The 26,935-nt window shown below is 42.7% G+C and overlaps 1 protein-coding gene across 2 annotated transcripts in view; it reads left to right on the top strand.

Annotated features, from left to right (window-relative positions):
* LOC140188069 (TLE family member 5-like) overlaps window positions 1-26,935 on the top strand; it is a 155,802-nt gene that overhangs the window by 55,649 nt on the left and 73,218 nt on the right. For both annotated transcript variants that reach the window (XM_072244010.1, XM_072244009.1), the window contains exons 3-4: window positions 8,169-8,232; window positions 10,469-10,513. In XM_072244010.1, the coding sequence (XP_072100111.1) occupies window positions 8,169-8,232; window positions 10,469-10,513 (109 nt within the window). The remainder of the gene's footprint in view (window positions 1-8,168; window positions 8,233-10,468; window positions 10,514-26,935) is intronic.

Genomic DNA, 26,935 nt, shown 5'->3' with positions numbered 1-26,935 from the left:
GATTTCACATGGGGGGAAAGCATTGCTCTTTATACTTTACCATTTATTAAGATCATCACTAATCTTTTGACTCGGCATCACTTTTTGCCCCTTGCCCTATTTCTTGATCCTATTTGACAGCACAGTAGCATAGTGACTAACATAACACTTCACAGCACGAGCAGTGAGGGTTCAATTCCACCGCTGTTTCTGCAAGCCGGGGCAGTGCGATATGGAGAGCAAGGTATTGCCCATGCAGCAGGCTCCCCCTCTCCCCCTGACGAATTCAAAGTGATGGAAGGGACCAAGAGCAGATCTGCTGTAAGGACTATGTGGATGCAGGTGTGCACACACAACATCCGTGCACATGGATGCAACATTTGAGGAAGTTCTCAGATGGCAGGGGTAGGCCATTATGGCTGACAAAGGCAGTTGAGGACTGCATAAAAGCCAAGAAAAGGGCATATAAGGTAGCAAAAGTGAGTGGGAAGTTGGATGATTGGGAAGCTTTTAAAATCCAATAAAAGGCAACTGAAAAAGCTGTCATAAGGATGAAATATTTGGACAGACCAGCCAATAATATAAAGCAGAATACCAAAAGTTTTTTCAGTAATATAAAGAGTAAAAGGGAGGTGAGAGTTGATATTGGACCACTGGAAAATGATGCTGGTGAGGTAGTAATGGGGGACAGAGAAATGGCATATGAACTTAATGGGTACTTTGCATCTCTCTACACTGGGGAAGACACGAGCCGTGTGCTAGAGGTCCATGAATGTCAGGGAACAGGCGTGAGTGCCATTGCTATTACAAATGGAAAAAGTGCTAGGCAAGCTCAAAGATCTTTAGGTGGGTAAGTCATCTGGGTCAGATGGACTACATCCCAGAGTCCTGAGAGAGGTTGATGAAGAGATAACAGAAGCATCTGTTATGATCTTTCAAGAATCACTTGGTTCTGGCATGGTCCCAGAGGACTGGAAGATTGCACATGTCACTCCACTCTTTAAGAAGGGAGGAAGGCAAAAGAAAGGAAACATATGCCAGTTAGCCTCACACAGGATGTGTTGTTATTGGAGAGAGTCCAGAGGAGGTTCACGAGGATGATTCCGGCAATGAAAGGGTTAACACGTGAGAAGCATTTGGTAACTTTGGGCCTGTACTCACTGGAATTTAGAAGAATGCCGGGGGATCTCATTGAAACCTACCGAATGTTGAAAGGAATAGATAGTTCGGATGTGGAGAAGATGTTACCTATGATGGGGGGAGGGGTAACCAGAACTAGAGGGCACAGCCTGAAAATTGAGGGACATCCCTTTAGAATAGGCAAGGAGGAATTCTTTTAGCTGGAGAGTAGTAAATCTGTGGAATGCTCTGCCACAGACTGCGGTGGAGGCCAAGTCTGTGGGTATACTTAAGGAGGAAGTTGATCATTTCCTGATCAGTCAGGGCATCAAAGGATATGGCGACAAGGGGTTGAGTGGGATCCAGGATCAGCCATGGTGGAATGGCGGAGCAGGCCAGGTGGGTGAATGACCTTATTCTGCTCTTGTGTCTTATGGTCTAGCACACTCTTGTCGGGGTCTTTTTCCCTCGGGCACCCTGATCCTTTTAGTCATTTGGTCCTTTCCCTTGCCGTCCCTTCCTCTCATTCGTCTGCATTTAAGACTCCATTTTCTCATCTTTCCTTCCTACTCCCAGCATTTGTCATTCACCACCCCCCCCCCCCCCACCTCCCTGATTGCTGCAACCAAACACTTTAAACCTTCAGCCGCAGGCAGGGCTGGTGCTTGCTGATGTCAGCACATTGTGGTTTTTCATTGCCAATGGGTTAGTAGCTCCCGGTGATTAATCACCCAGCTGATGACAGATTTATCCTCTGGATGGAAGAATATCTTATTCTGTCACAGTCATCCCTGACCCTAATTGCACTCCTCTTCAACTGGACCTGACCAGCACAAACAGAGGCGCTGATAATTAATCATCACACGCACGTACACACACTCGCGCGCACACACACACCCAGCATTTATGGAGGGAATAGAGGTTTCAGGCTGAGAACGGACTGTTTATTCCCCTCCATGGATGCTGCCTGACTTGCTGAGTTCTTCCAGCATTTCATGCATGTTGTTCAAGATTTTCAATATCTATAGAATCACTTGTGTTTAAAATTAACTGTTTGCACCAGTTGTGTATGGCATATGGAGAAGCTGCTGTTCACTGAAGTAACATACTCCTAAGTACTAACTAAGCATCATAATGTGTTAATATGAAGAAACAAAACATTTAATGTGTGCAGTGTTACTGGAAGCTGTGGGCAGGACGTCCACCACTGTACATCGTCCTGAGGTGTTTTTCCGCACCAGATTAGTGTTGATACAAAAATTCTGTACATGCACAGCCAGTTGCAGAGTTTACTGAAATAAGAAAGAAACTCGTTTGACAAAATTGGCCGTTAGCCATAGGTTAGAACGTAGAGGTGTGAAGAAGGTTATGATTTTGTCCCACTTGGAGACTTGGCACATAATTCAAGCTGCTGTTCTGGAAATTACACTGTTGGAAGAACATTACGTTTGGTTGAGACTTTAAACTGGGTCTGCCCCTTCACTGGAAGCCAAAGATTCTTTGGCATCTTTTCTCAGGAGTCATCTCTCGACTAATACCAATTAAGTTTATGAAATGTGTCCTAAAAATCGGGTGATTCTTGGCAGGTAGTGTTAAATCTGTTCTATGACCTAAATGGTCTTGAGAAGCTGGGGCTAATTATATAATAAGGCAAGGAGATGGCCTCCACTCACAATTGGCAACAAATATCCTGTGGCTTACTTTCTCTGTGCAGCGAGACTCGCCGTAGTAATTGACCCCAGCTCTTGACACTGATTTATTACACAGCCAGGTGAAGCATGATGATGGGATCAAACTAGTAGGAGGTCCTTTGCTGAACTAATTCTTTCCTGTACACTGTGACAGCCTTCACAGTGAGGTCAGGAATGTCTGGACAAATTTGGACTGTGCCTTGGACTGTCAAAATTGTTTCTTGCTATCCTTCAGTCCCCAAGTGTAAAGGAGAACAATATGATTGCTACTCTGGATCTGGTGTGGCATAAAATACGCCATAAACCATAAAAAAAACACAATAAATATAAATACATACGATATGCTTATATACATAGACTGATTGTATGTGCATAAAATAGTGCTAGGTATGTGTATGTAGAGAGATCGACAGGAAATAGTAGTGGTGGTGGAGTGGGTTAATATGTGGAGGCCGTTGATCTTGGGGAAAGTAACCGCTATGGCATCTGGTGGTGTAGAGACTGAGTTGCTTCTCCCCTGATCTGAGTGGGGCAAACGGACCGAGAGCAGGTGCATGGGGATCCTTCATGATATTAGACCATAAGACATAGGAGCAGAAGTAGGCCACTCGGCCCGTCAAGTCTGCTCCACTATTTAATCATGGGCTGATCCAAATCTTCCAGTCATCCCCACTCCCCTGCCTTCTCCCCATACCCTTTGATGCCCTGGCTAATCAAGAACCTATCTATCTCTGCCTTAAATGCACCCAATGGCTTGGCCTCCACAGCTGCTCGTGGCAACAAATTCTACAGATTTACCACCCTCTGACTAAAGTAATTTCTCTGCATCTCTGTTCTAAATGGCCATCCAATCCTGAAGTCGTGCCCTCTTGTCCTGGACCCCCCTCCCCCCCCCCCCCCCACCACGGGAAATAACTTTGCCATATCTAATGCTGCGCTTTCTCCAGCACCTTTCTGTGCATACGTTCTTGACAGTGGGTAGGCGGTGGCATTGATGTGTCGGGCAGTTTTAACTGCCTATTGTAGAGCCCTCCTGTCTGCCGCAGTTTCCATACCATGCAGTAATGCAGCACGTTCGGATGCTCTCAACTGCACATCTATAAACGGACACGAGGATTGATGTGCGTAGTCCAGCTTCCTTCAGCCTTCTTGACGCAGAGGCAGTGGAGATCATTCTCATCGGTGGAGGATGTGTTCTGGGCCTATGAGATGTGTGCTCCCAGGAGTCTGAAACTGCTTCCACTGCTCTTCCGCCAATGTAAAGAGGGAAGTGAATGTTCCCCTGAAGTCGATAACTATCTCCTTTGCCTTGTTGACATTGAGGAAGAGGCTATTTGCCTGGCACCAGGCCTGTCTTGCTTCTACGTGAGGCTGAGTGAGTTGAAGTTTTAAGTCAAAAAATAATTTAGCTTGTCTGTAAAGTATACACTGAAAAATTCTTTCTGCCTCTACAAATTTGCTTGATGATTCGTAGGAAGCTGAGAAGTTTGTGTTTCAGTTTTGAGTTATCCAAGTTGTTTGGTTAAGACCACGCTCTAGGATTTAAATCACACAATTTTGACTAGCCTATGCTACACAGACCCACGATTGCGTTAGTGAATATATTGCTTCATATTTGCTGGCTGTGTAGGTCAGGGAGTATATAGTGTTTTCATTTTAGAGTGATTTATTTGGGATTTGTTCCACTACTTCTGAATTATTATTGCACTTTGCAATATCCTGTTGAAATAAAGTTCTATGAAAACCTCGATTTTCTTCCGTCATAGAGGGAATGTTACTTTGGGAGTTGGATTTTTTTTTAATACTTACTAGATATCTGAATTATGGCTCAAAATCTGTTGAGCATTAGATTGTTTGTCAGTGAATATTAGGGTCTCTCACTGGACCGGAGCAGCTGTGGAATTGAAAGTGTACAAGGAAATCTACTGTTGGGTTCTTGAGGCCCTTGAAATAATCTGGATGCCTGCTTGAAGTGTGAAATTGTTTTTTACACTTTGCTTATTCCTGTGGTGTTGCAGGCTGTGTTCAACAAGCTAGCACTTGCCAAGGCTGTTACTGAGGGGTATTTGGTGACAAAGGGCTGTGTGTTGGGTAACAGGTCACACCAGCTATACTGGGGTTTAACTGTTAGAGCTGAATCATCCTGGCGAATGTATTTGCACACAAACCAGGGGAATAAGCATGGAAGTTCAAAGAAAATTTTATTAGCAAACTACAAGTATGTCACCATATACAACCCTAGGATTCATTTTTTGTTGGCATACTCGATAAATTTATAGAAAAATAACTATAACAGCATCAATGAAAGGCTGCCTAACTAGGGCATTGAACTAGAGTGCAGAAGACAACACATTGCAAACACAAAAAGAAGAAACAATATTAATAAGTAAATAAGTAATAAATATTGAGAACGAGCTGAAGACTCCTTGAAAGTTGAGTCCATTGGTCATGGGAATTCTATGTTAATAAATTTTAAAACTGTAAAAAAGTTAAATATATTTGGAATTCTGTGTATTGAGGGGATCGTTTCGGTGAATTATCAGACACTTACAATGAGGGGTATGGATAGGGTAAATGAAAGCAGGCTTTTCCTGCAGAGGTTGGGTGAGACTAGAATTAGAGGTCATGGGTTAAGGATGAAAGGTGAAATGTTTAAGGGGAACATGAGGGGAATTTTTCATTCTGAGGGTGGTGACTGTGTGAAACAAGATGCCAGTGGAAGTGGTGAATGCTCATTCAATTTCAACACTTGAGAAATTTGGATAGGTACATTGATAGGGGTATGGAGGGTAATGGTCCAGGTGCAGGTTGATGGGATTAGGCATATTAATAGTTAAGGACAAACTAAATGGGCCAAAGGTCCGGTTTCTGTGCTGTAATGTTCATGACTCTACAATATGTGGAGTTAAGAGAGATTGTCCTCCCTGTTCCTATACTGCTTTGTCACACTAATTCCATGGAGGGGGCAACAGGATATCCTGCTGGTTGTGTTTGTGGATTAGTCAAGTCAAAATTATTTATAAAGCACATTTAACAACAACCCACGTTGACCAAAGTGCTATACAAACCATAACAGGTAGCTAAAATCACAAATACAAGAAACACAGATATAAACAACAAGGCACACAGCTTGTAGGCTCAAAATAAACAACACACGAGCCTAGGCACAAGCCAAAAATCAGCCACATCGGGAAGATTCAAACGCTAGTGAATATAGGTAAGTTTTCAGCCCGGACTTAAAAGAGTCAAGGGAGGGGGCAGATATGATAGGGAAGGGAATGCTGTTCCGCAGTCTAGGGGCTGCAACAGCAAAGGCGTGGTCACCCCTGAACTTAAATTTAGATCGCGGGACAGCCAGGAGCCCCAAGTCAGCCGACCTGAGGGACCTGGAAGTAGAATAAGGGGTTAGAAGTCTGCGATATAGGAGGGGGCCAGCCCATTTAGGGCTTTATATAAAAAAAAACAGGAGAACCTTAAAATCAGTTCTAAACCACAATGGCAGCCAGTGGAGGGAGGCCAGGATAGAAGTAATATGGTCCCTCTTCCAGGCACCTGTCAAGAGCCTGGCTGTGGCGTTCTGGACCAGTTGCAGGTGGGACAGGGACGACTGACTAATCCCAGTATACAGGGAGTTGGAGTAGTCCAAGTGGGAGGATCTAAGGGCATGGATGACTTTCTCGAGATCTTTTAAAGAGAGAAATGACTTGATTTTGGCAATAGTACGAAGCTGGAAAAAACTGGCTTTAACTTGCTTGTCAAACTTAAAGGTGGAATCAAATATCACACCAAGGTTTTTGACGTGGGGTTTAACAAGGGTAGACAGGTTACCAAGACTGTTGGTAATCACTTAAATGTGCAGCTTTGTGAGATACAAAACCTTGTTGATTCAACACCAATTTGTACTGAGCGAGCTTTAGCTCTCCAGGATAGGGAAGACAACTTTATTTATTTATTGAGATGCAGAATGGAATAGGTCCTTCTGGCCTTTCAAGCCATGTCGCCCAGCAATCATCTGATTTAACCCAGCATAGTCACGGGAGAATTTGCAATAACCAATTAAACTACCAACCAATATGTCTTTGGACAGTGGGTGGAAACTGAAACACCCGGAGGAAACCCAGGCAGTCGGGGGGGGGGGGGGGGTGGGGGAGAACGTACAAACTCCATACAGGCAGCAGTGGGAATTGAACCCTTAATGTCTGTACTGTAAAGTGTTGTGCGATTATACTACTGTGCCATCCTGTCTTTAGCCTTTATATAATCATAAGTGGCAGGATTTGGGGGTTGTTGGAGTGAACAGGAAACTGGTGTTGACATTTTTTTATATGTATGATAATTCATGGCAGAAATTAAATCTTTGAGAATTTGTAATAAAGATTTGAGCTTTACCATGAGACCTCCAATGGCCAAGTTAAGTTCTTGGGCTGTATAAATAATGGGGAATTATTTCAAAGGTTCAGAGGTTCATTTATTATCAAAGTACACAACTCTGAAATTTTTCTTCTCCAGGTAGCCATGAAACCAAGAAAGAAAAGAATGGCAGCGCAATCGTCAACCCCAATCCCTCCTCCAAGCCCAAAAAAATGAACACAAACAGAATAGGTACATTGACCCCTAAATCCCCCTCCCCCGCACACAAAAATCATGGAAGATTGGGTGAAAACCACAGAATACAAAAAAACCATAAGACTTAGAAAAAGGTCCACAGTCCAAGTCTACAGCCAAAACGCAGAAATCCTGAGCACAATTCTCCCTCCCCATAACAGGGCAATCTCACCAGCGATTAAAAAGGCAGTAAGCCAGCATTTCAATTTCCCTCGTCACTTTAATTGGCGAACAATGGAAGCTTTAATTAGCTAAATGGAGTTGAACATCGGCTCACAGCCTTCTTGCCTGGAGGTTCCCGCATGCTGCCTCTGCCTCCTATAATGTCCTCAGAGACTGCAGAGCGCTGAAACAGCCAAGCGATCTCCAAACTGCAAATCACAAGCTCCAACAATTCCAGAATCACATTCAAGTTGAAAAGCAAATGTAAAAAAACATAACATAAGTAAAATATATAGTTTCGTGATCTATCCAGAAGACATCTACCAAAGGAGCATTGTATGCAGCCGCCATCTTGACTGGAAGTATTTGCATTACAACACAAATGGGAACTGGCTTGAAGACTGAGCTCAGTCCTCAAATGCTTTAGTCTTAAAATAATGCATTTGATAACTTATGTAACAATATGCCACACTGATATGTTGTAAGTTCATGTCCTTGTACAGAGTGAAAAAGTACTTGATCAAGTTTTTAAACGGAAATCAGGTGTGAATAGGATTGTGAGTTACAACTTCAGAGCATTTCCTTTTAAGTATTTTGTTCAATTTGTTACAGCCTCAAGTTGGAATGTGACAAACTGGCCAGTGAAAAGACAGAAATGCAACGTCATTATGTCATGGTGAGTGCATTCTCTTGATTCTTGCATGATAGAGGAGGGAGGGTTTTTTTCTGCATCAGATTTTGAAGCTTTAAATACTGCCCTAGTATAACACTTCATGATTAAGGAGGTGGAAATCTTCCCCACATCGTAAAGTTTGTTACACTGTTATTTTTTATCCCTTCAGTTCTCGGAGGGATTCTCCTCCACCCCCTTGATTCTGAGTACCAGGTTCTGGCAGTTTTCACTGGGATAATTACTGGGTTTTCCATTGTAATTTGCTCACCCGTTTCGAACTAATGTCCTCATTGTGGGAGACCCATTTGCACTTAGAACAGATGAAGCTCGTGGTGACAGGGAGAACGTACAAACTCCTTACAGGTAGCAGCGGGAATTGAACCCGGGTTGCTGGTACTGTTTCTTGTTTCTGCATTAGTGGATGGCCCAGAGGTGCGGCAGGTAGTGCAGCTGTCTCATGGCTCCAGCCACCGTGATGCAGTCTGGGTGGAGATTGTACATTCTCCATGTAATCACTGGGCTTTCCTCTAGATTCTCCAATTTCTTCCCATGTCTTAGAGAGGTGCTGGTTGTTAGGACTGGCTACTGTAAATTGCCCTCTGTGTTGGCGGGTGACAGAAACTTCAGCGGGAAGTGTTATAGGTCATGCATCAGAGAACATGGGGATTGGAAGTAATTAAATACTCAAGGGCCAAATTTGTCTTGAGAACTATGAGAAATGGATTTTTAAGGTAAGAAGTACAAGCAATTAAATGGAGGCAATGGCTTTCTGGCAAAGAACTTCCACACTTGAGGTGCACACACAGCTGGGATGGGGAGAGTAGAGTCCAGAACTGTGCCTACACTGACTCGCTATCATCCATCCTGTTGGGTTCAGTGCTTTTTATAAATAACCAGAGACTTGTCAAACCAGGTACAGAGATAACGATTGGCCGTAACATAGTTTCTTTCTGCGTGCCTGCTGCTTGACCTGCTGAACAATTGTTTTCTAAACAAGATCTCTTTCATTGTGTGACGTGCTACCCTGTGGACTAAGCATTGAGCAGGGAAGGCTTGAAGCCCCACTTTCATTTCTATTTATTTATTGAGATACAGCGCTATGGCCCTTCAAACTATGCCACATAGCAGTCTCCTGATTTAATCCAACCCTAATCATGGGCAAATTTACAATGGCCAATTAAACTACCAACAGTACGCCTTTGGACTGTGGGAGGAAACTGGAGCAGCCGGGGGAAGCCCATGTGGTCACGGGGAGAACGTACAAACTCCTTACAGGCAGCAATGGGAATTGAACCCGGGTTGCCGGTACTGTAAAGCTTTGTGCTAACCACTACGCTACCATGTCACCCCTATTTTACATAATCTGTCTAAAAGACGTAGACAGTGTGACCAATATCTTTCACAAAGTTATTTTCTGATTTTTCCTTCATCCTTCCTTCCCATAAAATGTGAATGGGACACATAGGTTGCTGAATTTGTCATGATTTTAATTAGTTACCCAACTCATGTTCTACTTATCCATTTAAAAAAATTCTGGCCAAGGTTGCATTAGTAGATTTCAATTTCATTCCCTCACACTGACTGCATTCTCAGTCAAGACAATGTCTGACTAGTTGCCCTGTGCTTGGAAAGATCTCAGAATCTATTGTCAATCACTACTGAGTCACCCGCTCCTTACCCATCCCCTGACCAAAGTGTTCACAACATCAGAGTTTGAGTGTGGGAACAGAATTAACTGAAGGTCTCCAGATTTAGTCTATAATTGCCCATCTGTCCTGGATTCTGTAGAATAGGTGTCCCTAGTCCTGCACCCAAGACCAAGTTATTACAATTGCATCTCTTCTCATAAACACAGGAAAGTCTGCAGATGCTGGAAATCCAAAGCAACACACTCAAATTGCTGGAGGAACTCAGCAGGTCAGGCAGCATCTATGGAAATGAATGAACCCTCAAAGTTACAGTCCAAGACCCTTTGTTTAGATCTCTCCTCGTTTCTTCTTTTTGTTCTGAAAGTAAAAGTGAATTGTTTTTATTGCCACTTTTCCTACCCAGATGTGGCTTCCAAGATGTGATGCACATTTAATTGATTCAGTCTTGGTGCATGTGAAGATGACCACTGAGTGGACAACTTCATCAGAAGTCATCTATCTGGTTGCATGTTGAATAAACGTGGGATGATCCTTCTATCTTGGGTACAAGTTTTCACTGTGTGTTTTTTTTTCCTCCCCCACACCATCAGTATTACGAAATGTCTTACGGCTTGAACATCGAAATGCACAAACAGGTAAGTCTTAATTTTTTTTCCTCCCGCACTCTTTATGCTGTTGCTTGCTATTGAGCTGTTTACTGAAGCCTATTTATTCTCCCTGAAATTAGGCTCACCATAAATGTGACAAATTTCATAATTGAGCCTAGTTGTAAATAGAACTTTTTTTTCTCTTTCTAATTTCCAATTATGTGCTAATGAATAATTAAATGTTCTTTTTAATTGAAAATGTCGACAGATTAATTTGAATGATAAATTAATAATAGGCACTGTCTCATTTATTATTACTTCATAAAAAGTGCTTCAGAGCTTTCAACCTTTATTAAATATTAAAAAAGTAAATGTCATTGATTTCAGTTCTGCGTCTATTGTTTGATGATTTACTTTCTACTTGCACTCGTGTTCCCGGAAATCAAATGTGGCATTATATAATAAACCATTAATGTGATTTAATATCTTTTGGGGCTCATTTCCCTCCATGCAAGATCTTTACAAACTGAGTGCTATGGATTCCTTACTTTCTGGTTGCAATATGCTCACTGTGAATAGTTTTCTTCTTGACAATATAACATCCTAATTGAATGATTTTCCCTGAATTGACTGTAGTTGCTCATTTTACAAACATGCACAGTTGCCATGGGGTTTTGCTGAAGTAATTTTTGTTCACTTAAACACTGTGCAGAAGTCTTGGGCACATGAATATAACTAGGATGCTTAGGACTTTTGCACAGTACTGTAGTAATTTTATAGATTGAACTGAACTGTTGCACAAAAAATATTATGGCATATGTGAATAATAATAATAAACCTGAATCTGATATGAGTCTCTATTGTGGACTGAGGGGGAAGGAGACAGGGAGAGGGAAATCATCATTGGGAAAAGGAGAAGGGAGTGAGGAGGTAGTGGGAAGCAACATAAAGACATTCTGTAATGTCCAATAAACCAATTGTTTGGAATCAAATGACATTGGTGTCTCAGGACAGGGTGCATCTGTACCCCCCTCTCCCGCTCCCCCCCCCCCCCCCGGCTCCTGGCACTCCTTCCCTGCCACCTGTTTAATACTGCTCCTGCGGCGCTCCACCCTCGCCATTCCCAACATCCTTTGCTCCCGCCAGATTTATAAACTCGCTCTTCACTTCATGTTGACTAATACAGTACTGTGCAAAAGTCTTGGGCACCCTAGCTATATATATGTGCCTGAGACATTTGCAGATAATTGTACTGTATATGAAGTTCCTCACCCATTGTGTCCTTGCAATCTTGTGCAAGACCTGGAGAAGCCTATTTGAATTGGGCAAATTTAGATCGATTTATTATCCCCTCAACTCCATTCTCTTGCCTTCTCTCCGTCACGTTTGACCACCTTTACTAATCAAGAACCTATCAACATCCACTTTAAATATACTCAATGAAACTCCTAAGATATCAGCAGTTTCTGAGGAAAAAGCCGTAATCATTCCATGGTCAAAGTCACTTAGATCAGATTTCATTCCCATTCAGATGCTTGGTTTGAACAACAGCTGAGCCTCTTGACCATGTCTGCATGCTTTTTTCGCATTGAGTTGCTGCCACATGATTGGCTGATTAGATATTTGCATTTACGAGCAGGTGCACCTAATAAAGTGACCACTGAGTTGCTACTAGATTCTCTGGACACTTCCAACTGAACATGGTGTAGTTTGCAAATTTTACTTTTTTGCATTGTTATAACGATAGATGTTCAGCCTGAAACGTCGATTGTACTCTTTTCTGTAGATGCTGCCTGGCCTGCTGAGTTTCTCCAGGATTTTGTGTGTGTTGTCTACAAGTAACAGGACAGCTTAGCAATGTATAGTGTAATCACACTGTTAATGCAACCAAGAGTTGACTGATTGTGGTTCAGCTCTGCAAACCATGTGATTTGCTCACTTGACCAGATTCAGCAGATGCCCCTCCAAGTCGTTTATAATCCCAGTGATATAAATTTCAGTTAAAGTCATGGCGGACATGTGAAATTTCCCCCAGTGTTTGCTCTTTTGATAATGCATGACTGTAATGAAAGATGGATCCTTTTATGCCTAGGATGCACAGTCATAACGAGTTAATGGCGTATGGTAACAACATGGGAAAACAACACACAGTGCACTGCATCACACGCCTTGGTTGAGTATGGCTCACGCCACTGCACAAAGTGATAGATATTCATATCCAGGATCATCTTTGGGACACTTGAGACAGTTTGACTGCTTTCCTGTGTTAGCCCACATTGGACCTCATGGTGTCTGCAACTCTAGCAGCCACCCATAATGCTTTACAGTGCCAGCGATTGGGGTTCAATTCCTGCAGCTTTTGGTAAGGAATTTGAGCATGCTTCCCGTGACCGTGTGGGTTTCCTCTGGGTGCTCCAGTTTCCTACCACACTCTAAAAATATAAGTTTCGGCCACGCTATGTTGGCGTCGGAAGCATGGTGACTCTTGCAGGTTGCCCCCAGCACGTCCTCGTACTGTGTTGGTCATTGACACGAATGATGCATTTCGCTATACATGTGGCAACTAAAGTTGATGTCTTTGGAGAATGCATCTGACAAATAACTACTGATGGGACTGTTGACGTTTCAGGCTGAAACCCTATTGTTATGACAATGGAAAAATAAAATATGCAATCTACACCATGTTCAGTTGGAAGTGTCTGAAATCCTTGCAGCTCAACACACTGCGAACTGACCAAACTAATGACAGCTACACTTCTTGACAGCACATTTTATTTAAGGGCAACGTTCACCAACCACAAGATGGAAACTGATGAGCTCTCCATCTCTAATCTTACAAGAGAAATCTGGGAAACACTCAACTGTCTGGGGACGGGTTAGAATATAGATGGCTGCCTGCTCCACAAGTACAATATGCGGAACAGCCTAAATTCTGATAGTGGATATCCAGGTCAGAACCTTTCTCCTATTCTGAACTCCTGCCCCAAGAGTCTTTCTTCTACTACCAAGTTTCAAGTTTATTTATAACATGTACATTGAAACATAAGTGAAATGCATTATTTATGTTAACAACTAACACACCCATGGGTGTGTTGGGGGCAGTCCGCAAGTGTCACCACATGTACTGACGCCAACGTAGCATACCCACGATGCTCAGCAGGACAACAGAACACAATGATACAACGCAACAAGCAACAGCAAAAACAAACCTTTTCCTGGAAGCTAGTGGGCGGAAGGTGAGGATAAGGAGAACTTTCTGGCTGGAAAAGGAATGCTTTGGGGTAGAAGTACTGGAAATGGAGGAGACAAGTTGAGAGCCCAGTGCACTGTTGTAAAGGGAAAAAAATGATAAAGGAAAAAATGTGTCACAGAGAGGCTGGTGAGAAAAAATCTCATACAGAAAGAACACCAATGAAATGGAGAAACTGGAAGATTGGAATAGAGACCTTGTGGGAAACAGGAGGAGAGGAAAGATTTTCTAGCTGGCTATGGAAGTCTGTCGGCTTGTTATGGGTATAACTCATAAACTACTCCCTGGGGAATGAGATGGAGAAGTAAGAAAGTGAAGGGATGAGATAGATATTAAATGCATGAAGGTGAAAGTGAGTAGCAGACATTGCCTTTTCAGATTTTGTACAAGTGCAAGAAACTGCCTCAATGTGGTCAACAGTAAAGCAGAGTTGAGACTGGATGCCTGGACCCATGTATTCTATAAAGGACATCCTCAGGCCTGTTGGAGTTCCTTGTGATTGCACCTTTGATGCAAAGAAAATGAGTGGAGTTGAAGGAGAAGTTGTCCAATGAAATGATGAGTTCAGTCAAGTGAATTAGTTGGAGAACTACTAATTAAGCATCTATTCAAGGAAGAAGTAAAGGGCACTCGGAGCATTCTGGTATATCAATGCTGGATGTTCATTGTGGGACCAGAAAACAGGAAATTATTAAAGTGGGTATATGTGCCAAGTTTAAGATGTTGGGTTGCTGGAAATAGGATCTTATGAACCTGATTACTTTAAATGAAGTGAATTTCAGAAGTGGAGTTCATTGTGCATATAGTACATTTGGAGCTTTGTAATAGAAAATATATTTCTTAAAGTTTGAAGTGAATTTATTATCAGTGTTCATTAATGTCACCACATACTTCCCCGAGTTTCTTTCTCTTGTGGGCATTCACGATAGAACAAAGAACTAAAGTAGAATCAATGGGAAAAACTACATACAAGCAAAGACTGACAAACAACCAATGTGCAAAAGACAAACTGTGCAAATTAAAAAAAAGTAATAAATATTGAGAACATGAGTTGTAGAGGCCTTGAAAGTGAATCCATAGGTTGTGGAATCAGTTCAGAGTTGTGGTGAAAGGAGTTATCCACGCTGCTTCAGGAGCCTAATGGTGGAAGGATAATAGCTGTTCCTGAACCTGGTTGTACGGAGCCTAAGGTTTCTGGGCCTTCACCTTGATAGCAACAGTGAGAAGAGAACGTGGCCTGGATGATGTGGTCCTTGATGATGGATGCTGCTTTCTTGTGGTAGCTTTCCTTGTAGATATGCTGAATGGTAGGGATGGCTTTTCCTGGATAGACTGGGCTGTATCTGTTTATCAACCCATCCTTTTGTTTGCTGGCATCTCTTCATTAACATTAAGAGTCGTCTACTCATTCAGTAGATACTGATGGAACCAAACATCGCATGTTGATAAACTTCTTTGCTGTATGTCTCTAACCTCATGTAAGAATGTAGGGATTGAATCAAATTTTAATATCCAACCTTTTGTAGAAAACAAATTAATGAGTTAAGTTTGGCAGCCAGCTGGAATGATGAGCATCAAACCTGACATCAGACGGATTGAATTTCAGGAAGTTAATTGAAGTGAGACCAACATTCAGTGGTCTAATTCCAACCTTTCAAGTCGAGTGTGCGGGTGGAGAGAGCGTGGCGGCACCAGGGGAAGTGATTTACTAATTTGACAATTTTATCAGTGCAGCATTTATATTTGACTTTTGTTTTCCTTGATCACTCTTCCCTGGACGCTGAAGGCATTTTACTGCTTGCTTCAGTTCTTTTTATGAGACATCATTTCCCACTGATTTCTGTGAATTGATGGACTACAGGTCTGTGAATTGATGGTAGACATCAGTGTTTTTCAAAGTTCACTGTCAATTTATTATCAAAGTACATGTATGTCACTATATACCACCTTGAGATTCATTTTCTTGTGAGCATTACAGGAGATGCAATGAAATGCTAGAGAATCAATGAAAAACTGCACAAAAAGAAGATAGCCAAACAACCAATGTGCAAAAGAAGACAAACTTTGCAAATACAAATAATAGTAATACAGTACTGTGCAAATGTCTTGGGCGTATATAGATATACATATGCATATATATAGAGAGAGAGACTGACTTTCACACAGTGCTGTTGTAGTTTTATGTATTGCAGTGTTCTGCTGCTGCAAAAAAATTCATGATGTGTGAGTGATAAACCTGATTCTGATATGGGTTTCTATTGTGGTCTGGGAGTGGGAAGAGTGGAAAGGGGTCAGGGAGAGGGGAATCATAGTTGGGAAAAGGGGAAGGGAGAGGGGAGGGAGCAGGAAGCACCAGAAAGACGTTCTTTAATGATCAATAAACCAGTTGTTTGGAATCAAACGTCCTTGCTTAGTGTCTCATGGCTGAGCGTGTCTGCACCCACACCAATTCCTGGCGCTCCTTCTTTGCCACAATCCCAGATCCCTCCCACAGTGCTCCACGCTTGCCATTCGAAATATGCTTTGCTCCTGCTAGATTTACAAGATTGCTTTCTGCTTTACATTAACTAATACAGTATTGTGCAAAGGTCTTGGGCACCCTAGCTATACATATGAGCCTAAGACTTTTGCACGGCACTGTAGGGGAGGGAACATGAGAGGCCTGCGTCAGGCACTTTCATGCCTTACAAGGCGCAGATTGGAAGTCTGTGTGGGGCGCCACTCCTCACACTGTAAATTAGGCAATAACACAGAGATCGTGAGTTGCACAGTCCCCATAAGCGAATTCAAAGGTTTTGGAATCAGATCAGCATTGAGGGAGTGAAGTTATCCATGCTGGTTCAGGCACCTGATGGTTGAAGGGTTTCTGATCCTGTTGGCATGCAACCTAAGGCTCTTGAACCTCCTTCCCAATGGCAGCAGTGAGATGAAAGCGTGGTCCGGAATGTGGGTCTTTGATGGATGCAGCTTCTTAGTGGCAGCTTTCCTTGTAAACGTGGTCAATGATGGAGAAGGGTTTTCGTATGGTGGAGTTCTATTCCTTTCTTGTCTTGGAGGGGGAGAGGGGTGGCGGGTGCAATATAGTCATCGTGAGTAGTTGATATCATCTCCCCTAATCTCAGTGCAGATGTTCTCATCAGCTGCTTCTAGTTCACCATTGTGGCTGATGCCCTCGCTCTGTCTTTTTGCTCCCATCCATGAACGACATAGCCCCCAACCCCGAAACTTGAACTCCCTTCCATCATTTACAGTGCAGGAGATTCCAGATGGCGGAATACAAGTCTGTTGAGGGAAAAAAGTATGTGGTTCCAAGGCCAGGCGAGGACAATACTGCCCCCTCACAATTGTCAGTTTTATGTTGGCAGGGTGAATGCCTTCTGCCATTCGGTGGCTCTGCTGTACTGTACAGGCAAAGATAAATTATTTCTTAGACGTGGATAGAAAGTTGAAAGTAACCTATTAAGCATTGTTTTCTCTCTTGCCCTTCAGAACGGGGAACTGGAGCAGTTTTACATTCCTCTGACACAGTCGTTTTATAGAGCTGTAATGCGGCTCTGATTTATTATTTCTGAAATTTATTTTCAACTCCATTGGTGTGAAGACTGCACTTGTTCTGCACAGAGAGCATAATAAAGCTATTAATCAATGTAGCTATTGCTGGTCTGCTACACAATAGATTAGACCTCGATTACTCTTCAGTAAAGTCAGCCCTACGTCATTTGGGTGAATAACGAAATTTAATGATCAGAGACAGCACAGGGGAGTGGGCACTGTTAAATGCAGTCGAAACCAATCTGTGCAGCTATTCATTGGCGGTGTCAGAGGTTTTTTTTCCAGAGCCAATCTACATCTAGACTCTGGAAATCTGATATTAAAAACAAAAAAAAAACACTTGAAATATTCAGCAGGTGAGGCTGCTTCTGTGGCGAGACAGGGTTAAAGTTTCAGGTCAGTGGCCATTCATCGGAATTAATGAAGGGTCACTGAGCTGAAATATTAGCACTGTTTTTCTCACACATTGCTGAATATTTCTAGAATGTTATTTTTATTTGTATCTTAGCTTTCCAGACATGTAACGGTGTCACTCTTAATCCCCTCATGTAATGCGTCTTTGGAATGCTTTTCAATGGCTATCTCGTGTTTTCATTATTTCATTGGGATAATTCTCTGTTGTTAGAATTGGATTGGAGTTGCTGTGACAAGACACAATAATTGGTAACTTTAAAATGGCTCCAAGACCGAGGGGCTCCCAAATAATAATATCATTCTTTTCTGGTGTAATGTGCATGTTCTGTACCATGCTGGGAAGAATCCCTCATTTAACGTCATTTACTTACATTGCAGGGGGCTGGCAGCTCAGAATCAGAATCGGGTTTAATACTATTGGCGTATGTTGTGAAATTTGTTGTTTGCAGCAGCAAGAACTATAAATCACAAGTGTGTCTGTGTGATAAACAAGTAGTGCAGAAAGAGAGGGGGAGAAAATGTACATGGGTTCATTGTCCATTCAGAAATCTGATGGTGGAGGTGTAGGTATTGTTCTGGAATCACTGAGTGTGTGTTTTCAGGTTCCTGTACTACCTCCTTAATCGTAGCAATGAGAAGATGGCATGTCCTGGGTGATGGGCTGCTTAATGATGGGTGCTGCCTTTTTGAGGCGTCATTTTTTGATGTTGTCCTGGATGCTGGCATGCATGATGGAACTGGCTGAGTTTTCAACTTTCTGCAGCTTTTTCCAATCCTCTGCGGTAGCCTCTCTGTACCAGACGATGATGCAACCAGTTGGAATGTTCTTTCATGGTACATCTGTAGAGATTTGTGAGTGCCTTCAGTGACATACCAATTCCCTTCAAACTCCTAATGAAATATAGCCACTGCCATGCCTTCTTTGTAATTACGTCAATATGTTGGGCCCAGGATAGATCCTAAGAGATGTTGACACCCAGGAACTTGAAACTGCTCACCCTTTCCATTTCTGACTGCTCGATGAGTACTGATGGGTGTTCACTCGACTTCCCCTTCCTGAAGTTCACAATCAATTTCTTAGTCCTACTGTTGCCGAGTGCAAGGTTGTAGCTGAGACACCACTCAAGCAACTGATCTATCTCACTCCTGTATGCATCTGGAATTCTGCTAACAACAATTGATTTGTCAGCAAATTTTTAGGTGGCCCTTGAACTGAGCTTAGCCGCACAATTCCGGGTATAGACTAGAGCAGTGAGCTAAGCACACATCCTTGTGGTGTGTCCTCAGTGAGGAGGAGCTGTTATTTCTGATCTGCATAGACTGTGGTCTCTCATTGAGGAAGTGAAGCATCCAGTTGCAGAAGGAGGTACAGAGGCCCAGGTTTTGGAGCTTGTTAGTTAGAACTGAAGGTATGATTGTGTAGAATGCTGAGCTGTCATCAATAAACAACAGCCTGATGTAAGTATTACTACTGTGTAGATGCCCCAAAGCCAAGTGGAGAGCCAGTGAGATTGCATCGATTGGAGATCTATTGTGGCATGAGGCAAATTACAACGGGTCCAGATCCGTGCTTAGGCAGGAGTTGATTCTGGCCATGACAAACCTCTCAAACTATTTCGTCACATCATCAGGACCAGATGCTTTGTGAGGGATCAGTCACCCTCTTGAAAGATGTTGTGACTTTGACCTCTGAGACGGAGATTCTGCAGGGATTCGCTCATGTAGTGTTGTTCTCCCTTGTCTAAAAGCATGTATAAAGCATTGAGCTATCTGGGAGTAATGCATCACAGCCTTTCACGATGTTAGGCTTCGCTCTGTAGGAAGTAATTATCTGCAAACTCTACCAGAGCTGACCTGCATCCAATTCTGTATCTAACCTCATTGGAATTCTTTTTCACCATTAAAATAGCCTTCCATGGGTCGTATGTGCACTTCTTGTATATTTCTCGATCACCTGTCTTGAATCTAGGCCTCAACAGACTACAAATCTCCTGGTTCATCCATGGCTTTTAATTTGGATATGTTTGGTATGTTCTTGAAGGCACACACTCATCCACACAGGTCTTGAATAAAGTTGGTGACAACTGTGATGTATTCATTCATTCAGATGAATTCCTAAATGTTGTCCAGTCCACCAACTCCAAGCAGTCCTGTAAGTGCTCATCCGCTTCCCTTGAGAGGCATTGATCGTGTGGGTAGTCAGAGGCTTTTTCCCAGAGCTGAAATGGCTAACACGAGAGGGCACAGTTTTAAGGTGCTTGGAAGCAGGTACAGAGGGGATGTTAGGGGTAAGTTTTTTTTACACAGAGAGTGGTGAGTGCGTGGAATGGGCTGCCGACGACTGTAGTGGAGGCGGATACAATAGGGTCTTTTAAGAGACTCCTGGAGTTGGATAGGTACATGGAGCTCAGAAAAATAGAGGGCTATGAATAACCCTGGGTAATGTGGGCTGAAGGGCCTGTATTGCACTGTAGATTTTCTGTGTTTCTATGTTTGACCATACCTTCTTGGTCCTCAATATTGGTGCTGCAGTCTTTAGTCTCTGCCTACACACTGGGTGTAGAGCTAGGTAATCAGACTTTCTAAAGTGTGGGCATGGGATGGCATGATTAGCATCCTCGATAGTGGTATAATTATTTAAGCGCATCACCCCTACTTGAGGCATAGGATGCTGACAGCAGCTTGTTAAGACTCCTCTGTCATGGGCTGTTCTTCCACTTTGTCTCCAGGGGTAGCCCATCTTCTTGGTGCCTTCAACTCCCAGAGATGAGGTCTTTAGAACTTCTGTAATACTGTGTTTTCCAGGGTGGGGTTGCTAGTTCCATGCCCAACCCTCCTCCTCTTGCAGCCGGGCTTGGGATCGTCCATGGCAGAATATGATGGTGGTATAATAGTGGTCAAGTGTGTTGTCTCCTGCGTCTCCCAGGTGAAATGTTGGTGGTAGCTGTTCAGGCACTTCTTCGAGCTGCTCTGTTTGAAATCTCCCACAATGTTATGGAAGGCATCAGCATGCGCAGTTTCATGCCTGTTGGTTATGTTGCGCAGTTTCTCCGGTGCCTGCCTGACGTCGGCCTGTGGTGGAATGTACAGCTCGTTCAAAGCACAGATCTTTGGGATAAAATCTCGGAAGGTTTAATGATGTTAAAAGGCATTAAAATTCAAGCAGCTCACAGTTTTAAAATTCACAGCCTGAACTATTCCCCCATGGTGATTGTATATTAATGACTTAAGTCAGTACGATGCTGGTAGGAGCTTGCATTATAGTTTAAATGACAAGATATTTCACGAGAGTGTGGCAAATCAATATTTTGCAGAGTAAACAAATGAAACATTGAGGATTGGTGACGAAATATTTGGTCACTAAAGTGCCACTTGACAACCTCAGTGATGGTCTTACAAAGTTTGAATGATTGGCAGCTATGTATGTATCCATAATGGTGGAATAATGGAAATCTGGACATAAAGCTTTCATAAATTTGACTTGTTTTAGGTCAAGTGTCAGACCTTAAGACACAGGAACAGAAATAAACCATTCGGCCCATCAAGCCTGCTCTGCTATTCATTCATGGCTAATTTATTTTACCTCTCAACTCTATTTTCTGCCTTCTCCCTGTAACCAATGACACTCTTACTAACTAAGAATCTCGTAACATCCACTTTAAGTATACCCAATGACCTGGCCTTCAGAAATGCTTTCCCCCAAAAGAACCAGAACTTTCTTCAGTCTCTTCTTGAGTACTATTGCCACAGGGTGAAGGTTATGGACCTGAATTTCCCATGCCTCTGCTTGCAAATATGCATCTCTGACAATTATATCTGTTTGATTGCAACACTCTTGCCCATGGTTGATGATAGTCCATCAATGTAAAGACATCTTCATATTCTCTTGTGGAAATGAGGTTAAACATGCTATAAATCGAGTTCGCTGTAATGCAGTTTGATTTCAAGTTGATGACCAAGCATTCCCATAAAGCTCTGATACCTTTTCAAAAAAAATTCTGGATTTTAGTATGTCTGCCAGCCTGAAGTAGCCTTTTTTAAAAAAAAATTAGCTTGTTTTTTTTGTAATGGGGGCTGAATGTGCAGCTATCAAAGCTTCTGAAGCATAGAATCTGAAATTCCTTTAAAATTTGACAAGGCAATAAATGTGTTACTTCACATAAAAGATGATAAGGCAATAAAATCAGAAACGGGCAAGGCCAGAATTTCTCCTGAATATGCTTCAAACTATCTTCACACTGAAAGCAGTTGTGCATAATTCTTTCTGCTCCTGCATCTTATATGCAGTGCTAACATGTATTTAAATTCCACTACTGCTCTTGTGATTTAAAAACTGGAATGAATGTTTTCGCTGCTGCTGCTTTCCAAGAAGAATCTACCATAGCTGTCCAGTCAGAACTATGTGGAAAGCACGACCCACGACAGTATAGGGGACTCTTAATGGACCTGTTGAATTGACCCAGTAAACCACTGAGTTAGTGGGCAGTTCAAGATTGACGCCGAGTGATGACTGTACACATGATGCTGAGGAAAGCTACTGAAGTTCAGTCAGCTCTTTCATGGGCACTAGCCTCCCCAGCATCCAGGACATCTTCAAGGAGCGATGCCTCAGAAAGGCAGCGTCCGTCATTAGGGGCCCTCATCACCCAGGACACGCCCTCTTCTCCTTGATACCATTGTACAGGAGCCTGAAGGCCAATGAGTCCCGTCTACCCGGGTTTGGAATTGGAGTTGTCCTGGCCAACCAAGCCCAGCCTGCCCGCCAAGTTATACCGCTGGACACTCAGATGCCCCATGACATGGCAAACTCAGTAAGGACAGAGAACGCGTGGCTATGGGCCCAGTAGTGTAGGAGAGGCTGTACGCAAGTGGCCTCCTGCATGGCAAGCCAAACAGTGGTCCTGTGGTGATCACTACACTTGGAAAGGAGAGGCTCAGGGAGACACTTCACCTTCCTTAAGTGAGCAGGATGTCCAGCCCAAGACTCTCTGCCTGCTTTGTATATATGTGTGTGTATATACACTTCTTACTGTAATTCAGTTTTTTACTTCTATGTGTTGCATTGTACTGCTGCCGTACATCACAACAACATGCTGGTGATGTTAATTCCGATTCTGAAAACTGTGAGCAAATAAAAGAGCAGATAGCAATATGTAATATAGCCTTTTAAGGTTCAGGATGATGGTTCTTTAAGGCCAGAACTGAAGATGATCTTGATAGGCAACACAAACAAATCTCGGCCTGAAATGTCAGCCGTACACTTTTCCATAGATGCCGTCTGGCCTGCTGAATTCCCCCAGCATTTTGTGTGTGCTTTGCCTGGATTTCCAGCATTTGCAGACTTTCTCTTGTTTATAATCTTGGTGAGGTTTGCTGGAAGACATGTCTAAGAGAGCAAGGCAAGGCCATTGAGAGAGTTTAAAAATGAAGTAGATTTTCCTAGGTTATAAGTTACCTCTCGTTTCTTTCATAAACATACCGAAGGGCATTGCTGACACAAATGGTTTAAAGGATTGACCCAGGTTGGAGCAGAAACAACAAAATCTCTGTAGTGCCCATGAGTGAGGAGTACAAGACAGCCAGTCTACAGCTGCATCTCCCGTCGTTTCTTATTTCTACCCTAATCTTCAGTGCAAAGATGATCACTAAAGCACGGTAATACTTCGTTAGTTGGAGGTTATTGGCTGAATTATTGATGAATTATGTAGGTGTGTTGTCATGGAATGAGAATTATTTTGTCAGACTTGCAGATTTTTGTGGGAGAAGATTTATTAAAATGGGTAAATGTGTCATCTCACAAGGAAATGAACAAAAATACTACATTTTGATTTGTTAGGCAGAGAGTGGGCGTAGGAACAAATGATTTGGATTCAAGTGGAATTTTGAGGCATTCCAAACCACCATGGCCATTGGAATACTTGTATTATTTCTCGTTGTGTCTGTGTAGTAGAATTGTATATAATGGCGGCACGGTAGCGTAGTGGTTAGCACAATGCCTTGCAGTACGGATGACCTGGGTTCAAGTCCTGCCGCTGGCTGTATGGAGTTTGCACATTTTCCCTGTGACTACATGAGTTTCCTTCCACAGTCCGAGATGTACTGGTTGATAGGTTCATTGGTAATTGTAATTTGTCCCATGATTGGGCTACGATTACACTGGGGGAATTGCTGGGCCGTGCGGCTCAAAGAGCCCAAAGCTGTATCTCAATAAGTAAAACAAAATAATAAAATTTACCTTATCAAGAAAATGCATTTTTATTACAGCAGTTGACCCTAAGCTGTTTGGAGCACGGGATATACAGCTTTGCAATGGTTAACTGTGTGGCGGTACCTCAAGGTAATGTGAATAAAAATCCAGCGGAAGTAATATTGAATATGAAACTACTGAGCCTTTGTTTAAAAACCAATCTAGTTCACTAGCAGCCTCCCGGGAAGAACCCTAAAGCAGCACTTAAGCTTCATGGTAAGATGCATACAGTAGTCTTGAAGGGTTGTAAGGTAGGAAATGAGGCAAGCAATTTGTGCACATTAAGCTTCCACAAATGGCTGAGGTAATAAGATGATGGTTTTTAGTAATAGTGCATGAGGAGTAAATATTGGTCTGAAAATGGTGTCAAGGGCACTTCGCATCTAAAGCGGAATTAGATGTGGTCAGAAAAACAGCAACTCTGACAGTGTGGCACCTGCTTTGCTCCACAGTGATCTCAGCTCAATTTTGTGCTGAAATCTTTAGAGTGGACCTCAACCTGAAACCACTGATATGCAGGTCAGCATAATCAAATGAGCCACTTGTGTGGGTTTCGACAAAATTAAAGGTATAGCAGATAGTGAGAGGAGAAGAAAAACATCAACCAAGTTATCGATGCTGTTACGTAACCGGCAACAATGAATATCAATCGAGACAGGTTATATAAAAACAACCAAACATTTATTAAACACGGATAAACGATAAGGAAAAAAAAAACGGAAACTTTAACCAGAAGTTAACCGTTATGCAGCCGTTCAACACCTTGTCACTCGGCACTGGTTCTTAAAGCTTTAAATGCGAAAACAGTTCTTACAGGGATAAAGTCAAATATAATTCTTAAAGCGATAACTTCGAAAGTCCACACGTTCAATTGGGAGAGACTTCTCTGAGAAGAATTTCTTCACAGACGTGACTTTCCTGCTGGTTCTGTCCACAGGATTTATGATGCTGAAAATAAACAGTTTAAAACAACTGACCTTAAATTCTTTTAGAGAGAGAGCAAACCGTTGCATGAACTCCTTGCTCTTTTTGGCAAGAGTTATCCTCGATGCAGGTTGCTACTCTTCCAACGAAGACTCAATAAGGTCGATCCTTTATTAAACTGCCAAATGACGCCGACTCCTCTCAACCCTTCGGTCCTGTACTTCAATAAATTCTTCACTCTCCCTTCTACTGTTGGAATTGAGTAAATCAACACATCTAGCAAAAATTTCCAGTCCAATAATATGGTATCTTGCAATAGAATGCACACTCCGTTTTAAAAATGAAACTGCGTCACAAAAGCAAACACGCAACAGAAATGGAGACACAGCACATTCTACCTGGAAATCTACAAACTAAAAACCTACTGCGTCACCTGGGTTGACCTTTATATAGCCATGGTGCACATGTCATCACATGACCTCACATCGGCAGGAAAATCACATCAGGTGACCCCCAAAAGACCATTACATCATTCTCACAAAAAAAACAGATCTCCTAGATCATGTAACAATGCATGTTCCAAAAATTCTGTGAAAATCCCATGTTATCCAGAAGGCCTTGCAATAGAAAATAATGCAGAATGGAATTTGTTCTTCAACAAAATAGATTAACCTTGTTCAGTTCCTTATCTACAGTGATATCATCTGAAGAAGATTTATGTTCTTTGGAAGTGTGTGAAGCTGCTCTTTTACCACAGCAAAGCTGGACACCAGTGGTTTGGTGAAGAGCAAACTACTCAAGATATTGCGGGGTACTTTAATACTGCCTTGTCATCTGTCAGGCTGTACAGTTGATCAGTAAAAAGACTAATCAGCTTATGACAAATCACCGATTTAAGAAGCTTATTCTTGGAATGAACATTTTTGGGAAAAATAGGACCTTGTATCAACACACAAAACGCTGGAGGAACTCAGCAAGTCGTGAAGCATCAAAGGAGGAAAATAAACAGTCGTCATTTCAGGTCGAGATCGTTCATCGGGACTGTTTATTTCCCTCCATATGTGCTGCTTGACCTGCTAAGTTCCTCAGCATTTTATATATGTCGCACAAGATGCACAGCATCTGCAGAATCTCTTGTGTCTGGGCCAGTGATCTCTGTGATTTGCTTCTGAATCGGTCCTTGTGAGCCAGCTTCTTGTACCTCTGCAGTATATCTGCTGCCACAGTCCTTGGTAGTTTTAATATAAGAGGGCATGTTGGATGGCCATATCAAAGGGCAGATTTCTGTGGGTCTGGAGTTACTTGTAGACCAGAAGTAGTCTAACTTCTAAATTTGGGGTGCTGCTTCATGTTCATCATTCAGACAGCCATAATTATAAGCAACGCACAGAAAATGCTGTAGGGACTCAGCAGGCCAGGCAGCATCTATGGGGGGGGGAGGGGGGAAAAGAACAGTCAACGTTTCCGGCCAAGGCCCTTTGAAGATTAGCTCTATTTGTCGCGTGTACTTTGATGCATACAGTGAAATGTATCGTTTGCATCAACGACCAACACAGCCTGACGATGTGCTGGGGTAGTGTGCAAGTATTGTCCTGCTTCAGGCACCAACATAGCATGCCCACAACTCACTAACCCCGAACCCATGTGACTTTGGAACGTGGAAGGAAACCCCACATGATCACAGGGACAGCATACATACTACTTGCAGACTGTAGCAGCAGGAATTGAATGCCGATCGCAGGTGCTGTAATGCTATCCGCTGAACTTTGGACATCTAAGATTAATTAAAAAGTCAATTGCACTCCTTAACTTTGTAATGCTGAGTTAACAAAGGTGCTGGTTCAGTCATCTTCTCTGTGGAGCGGGAGGTAACATTCGTGTAGCTAGGTGCGTTCGCTGTGTCTCAAAAATTCGAATTCAGTAATTTTCCTCAGGTGACCGGAGTGTGGTACCTGTATCTTGCAGAACGCACAGATGGAATCTCCTTCAGATCTGCACCACCATCTCAACCGCTCCCCGCAGTCTACGCTCTCCCCTCTCAGCTTGCTCATTTTCTCTTCGTCCAGCATTGATGTTTCAGCAG

This window comes from Mobula birostris, chromosome 26, assembly GCF_030028105.1.
Source record: "Mobula birostris isolate sMobBir1 chromosome 26, sMobBir1.hap1, whole genome shotgun sequence".
Classification (NCBI taxonomy): domain Eukaryota; kingdom Metazoa; phylum Chordata; class Chondrichthyes; order Myliobatiformes; family Myliobatidae; genus Mobula; species Mobula birostris.
The sequence above is the reverse complement of the archived record's forward strand: the minus strand, read 5'-3'. Positions and strand labels throughout refer to the sequence as shown.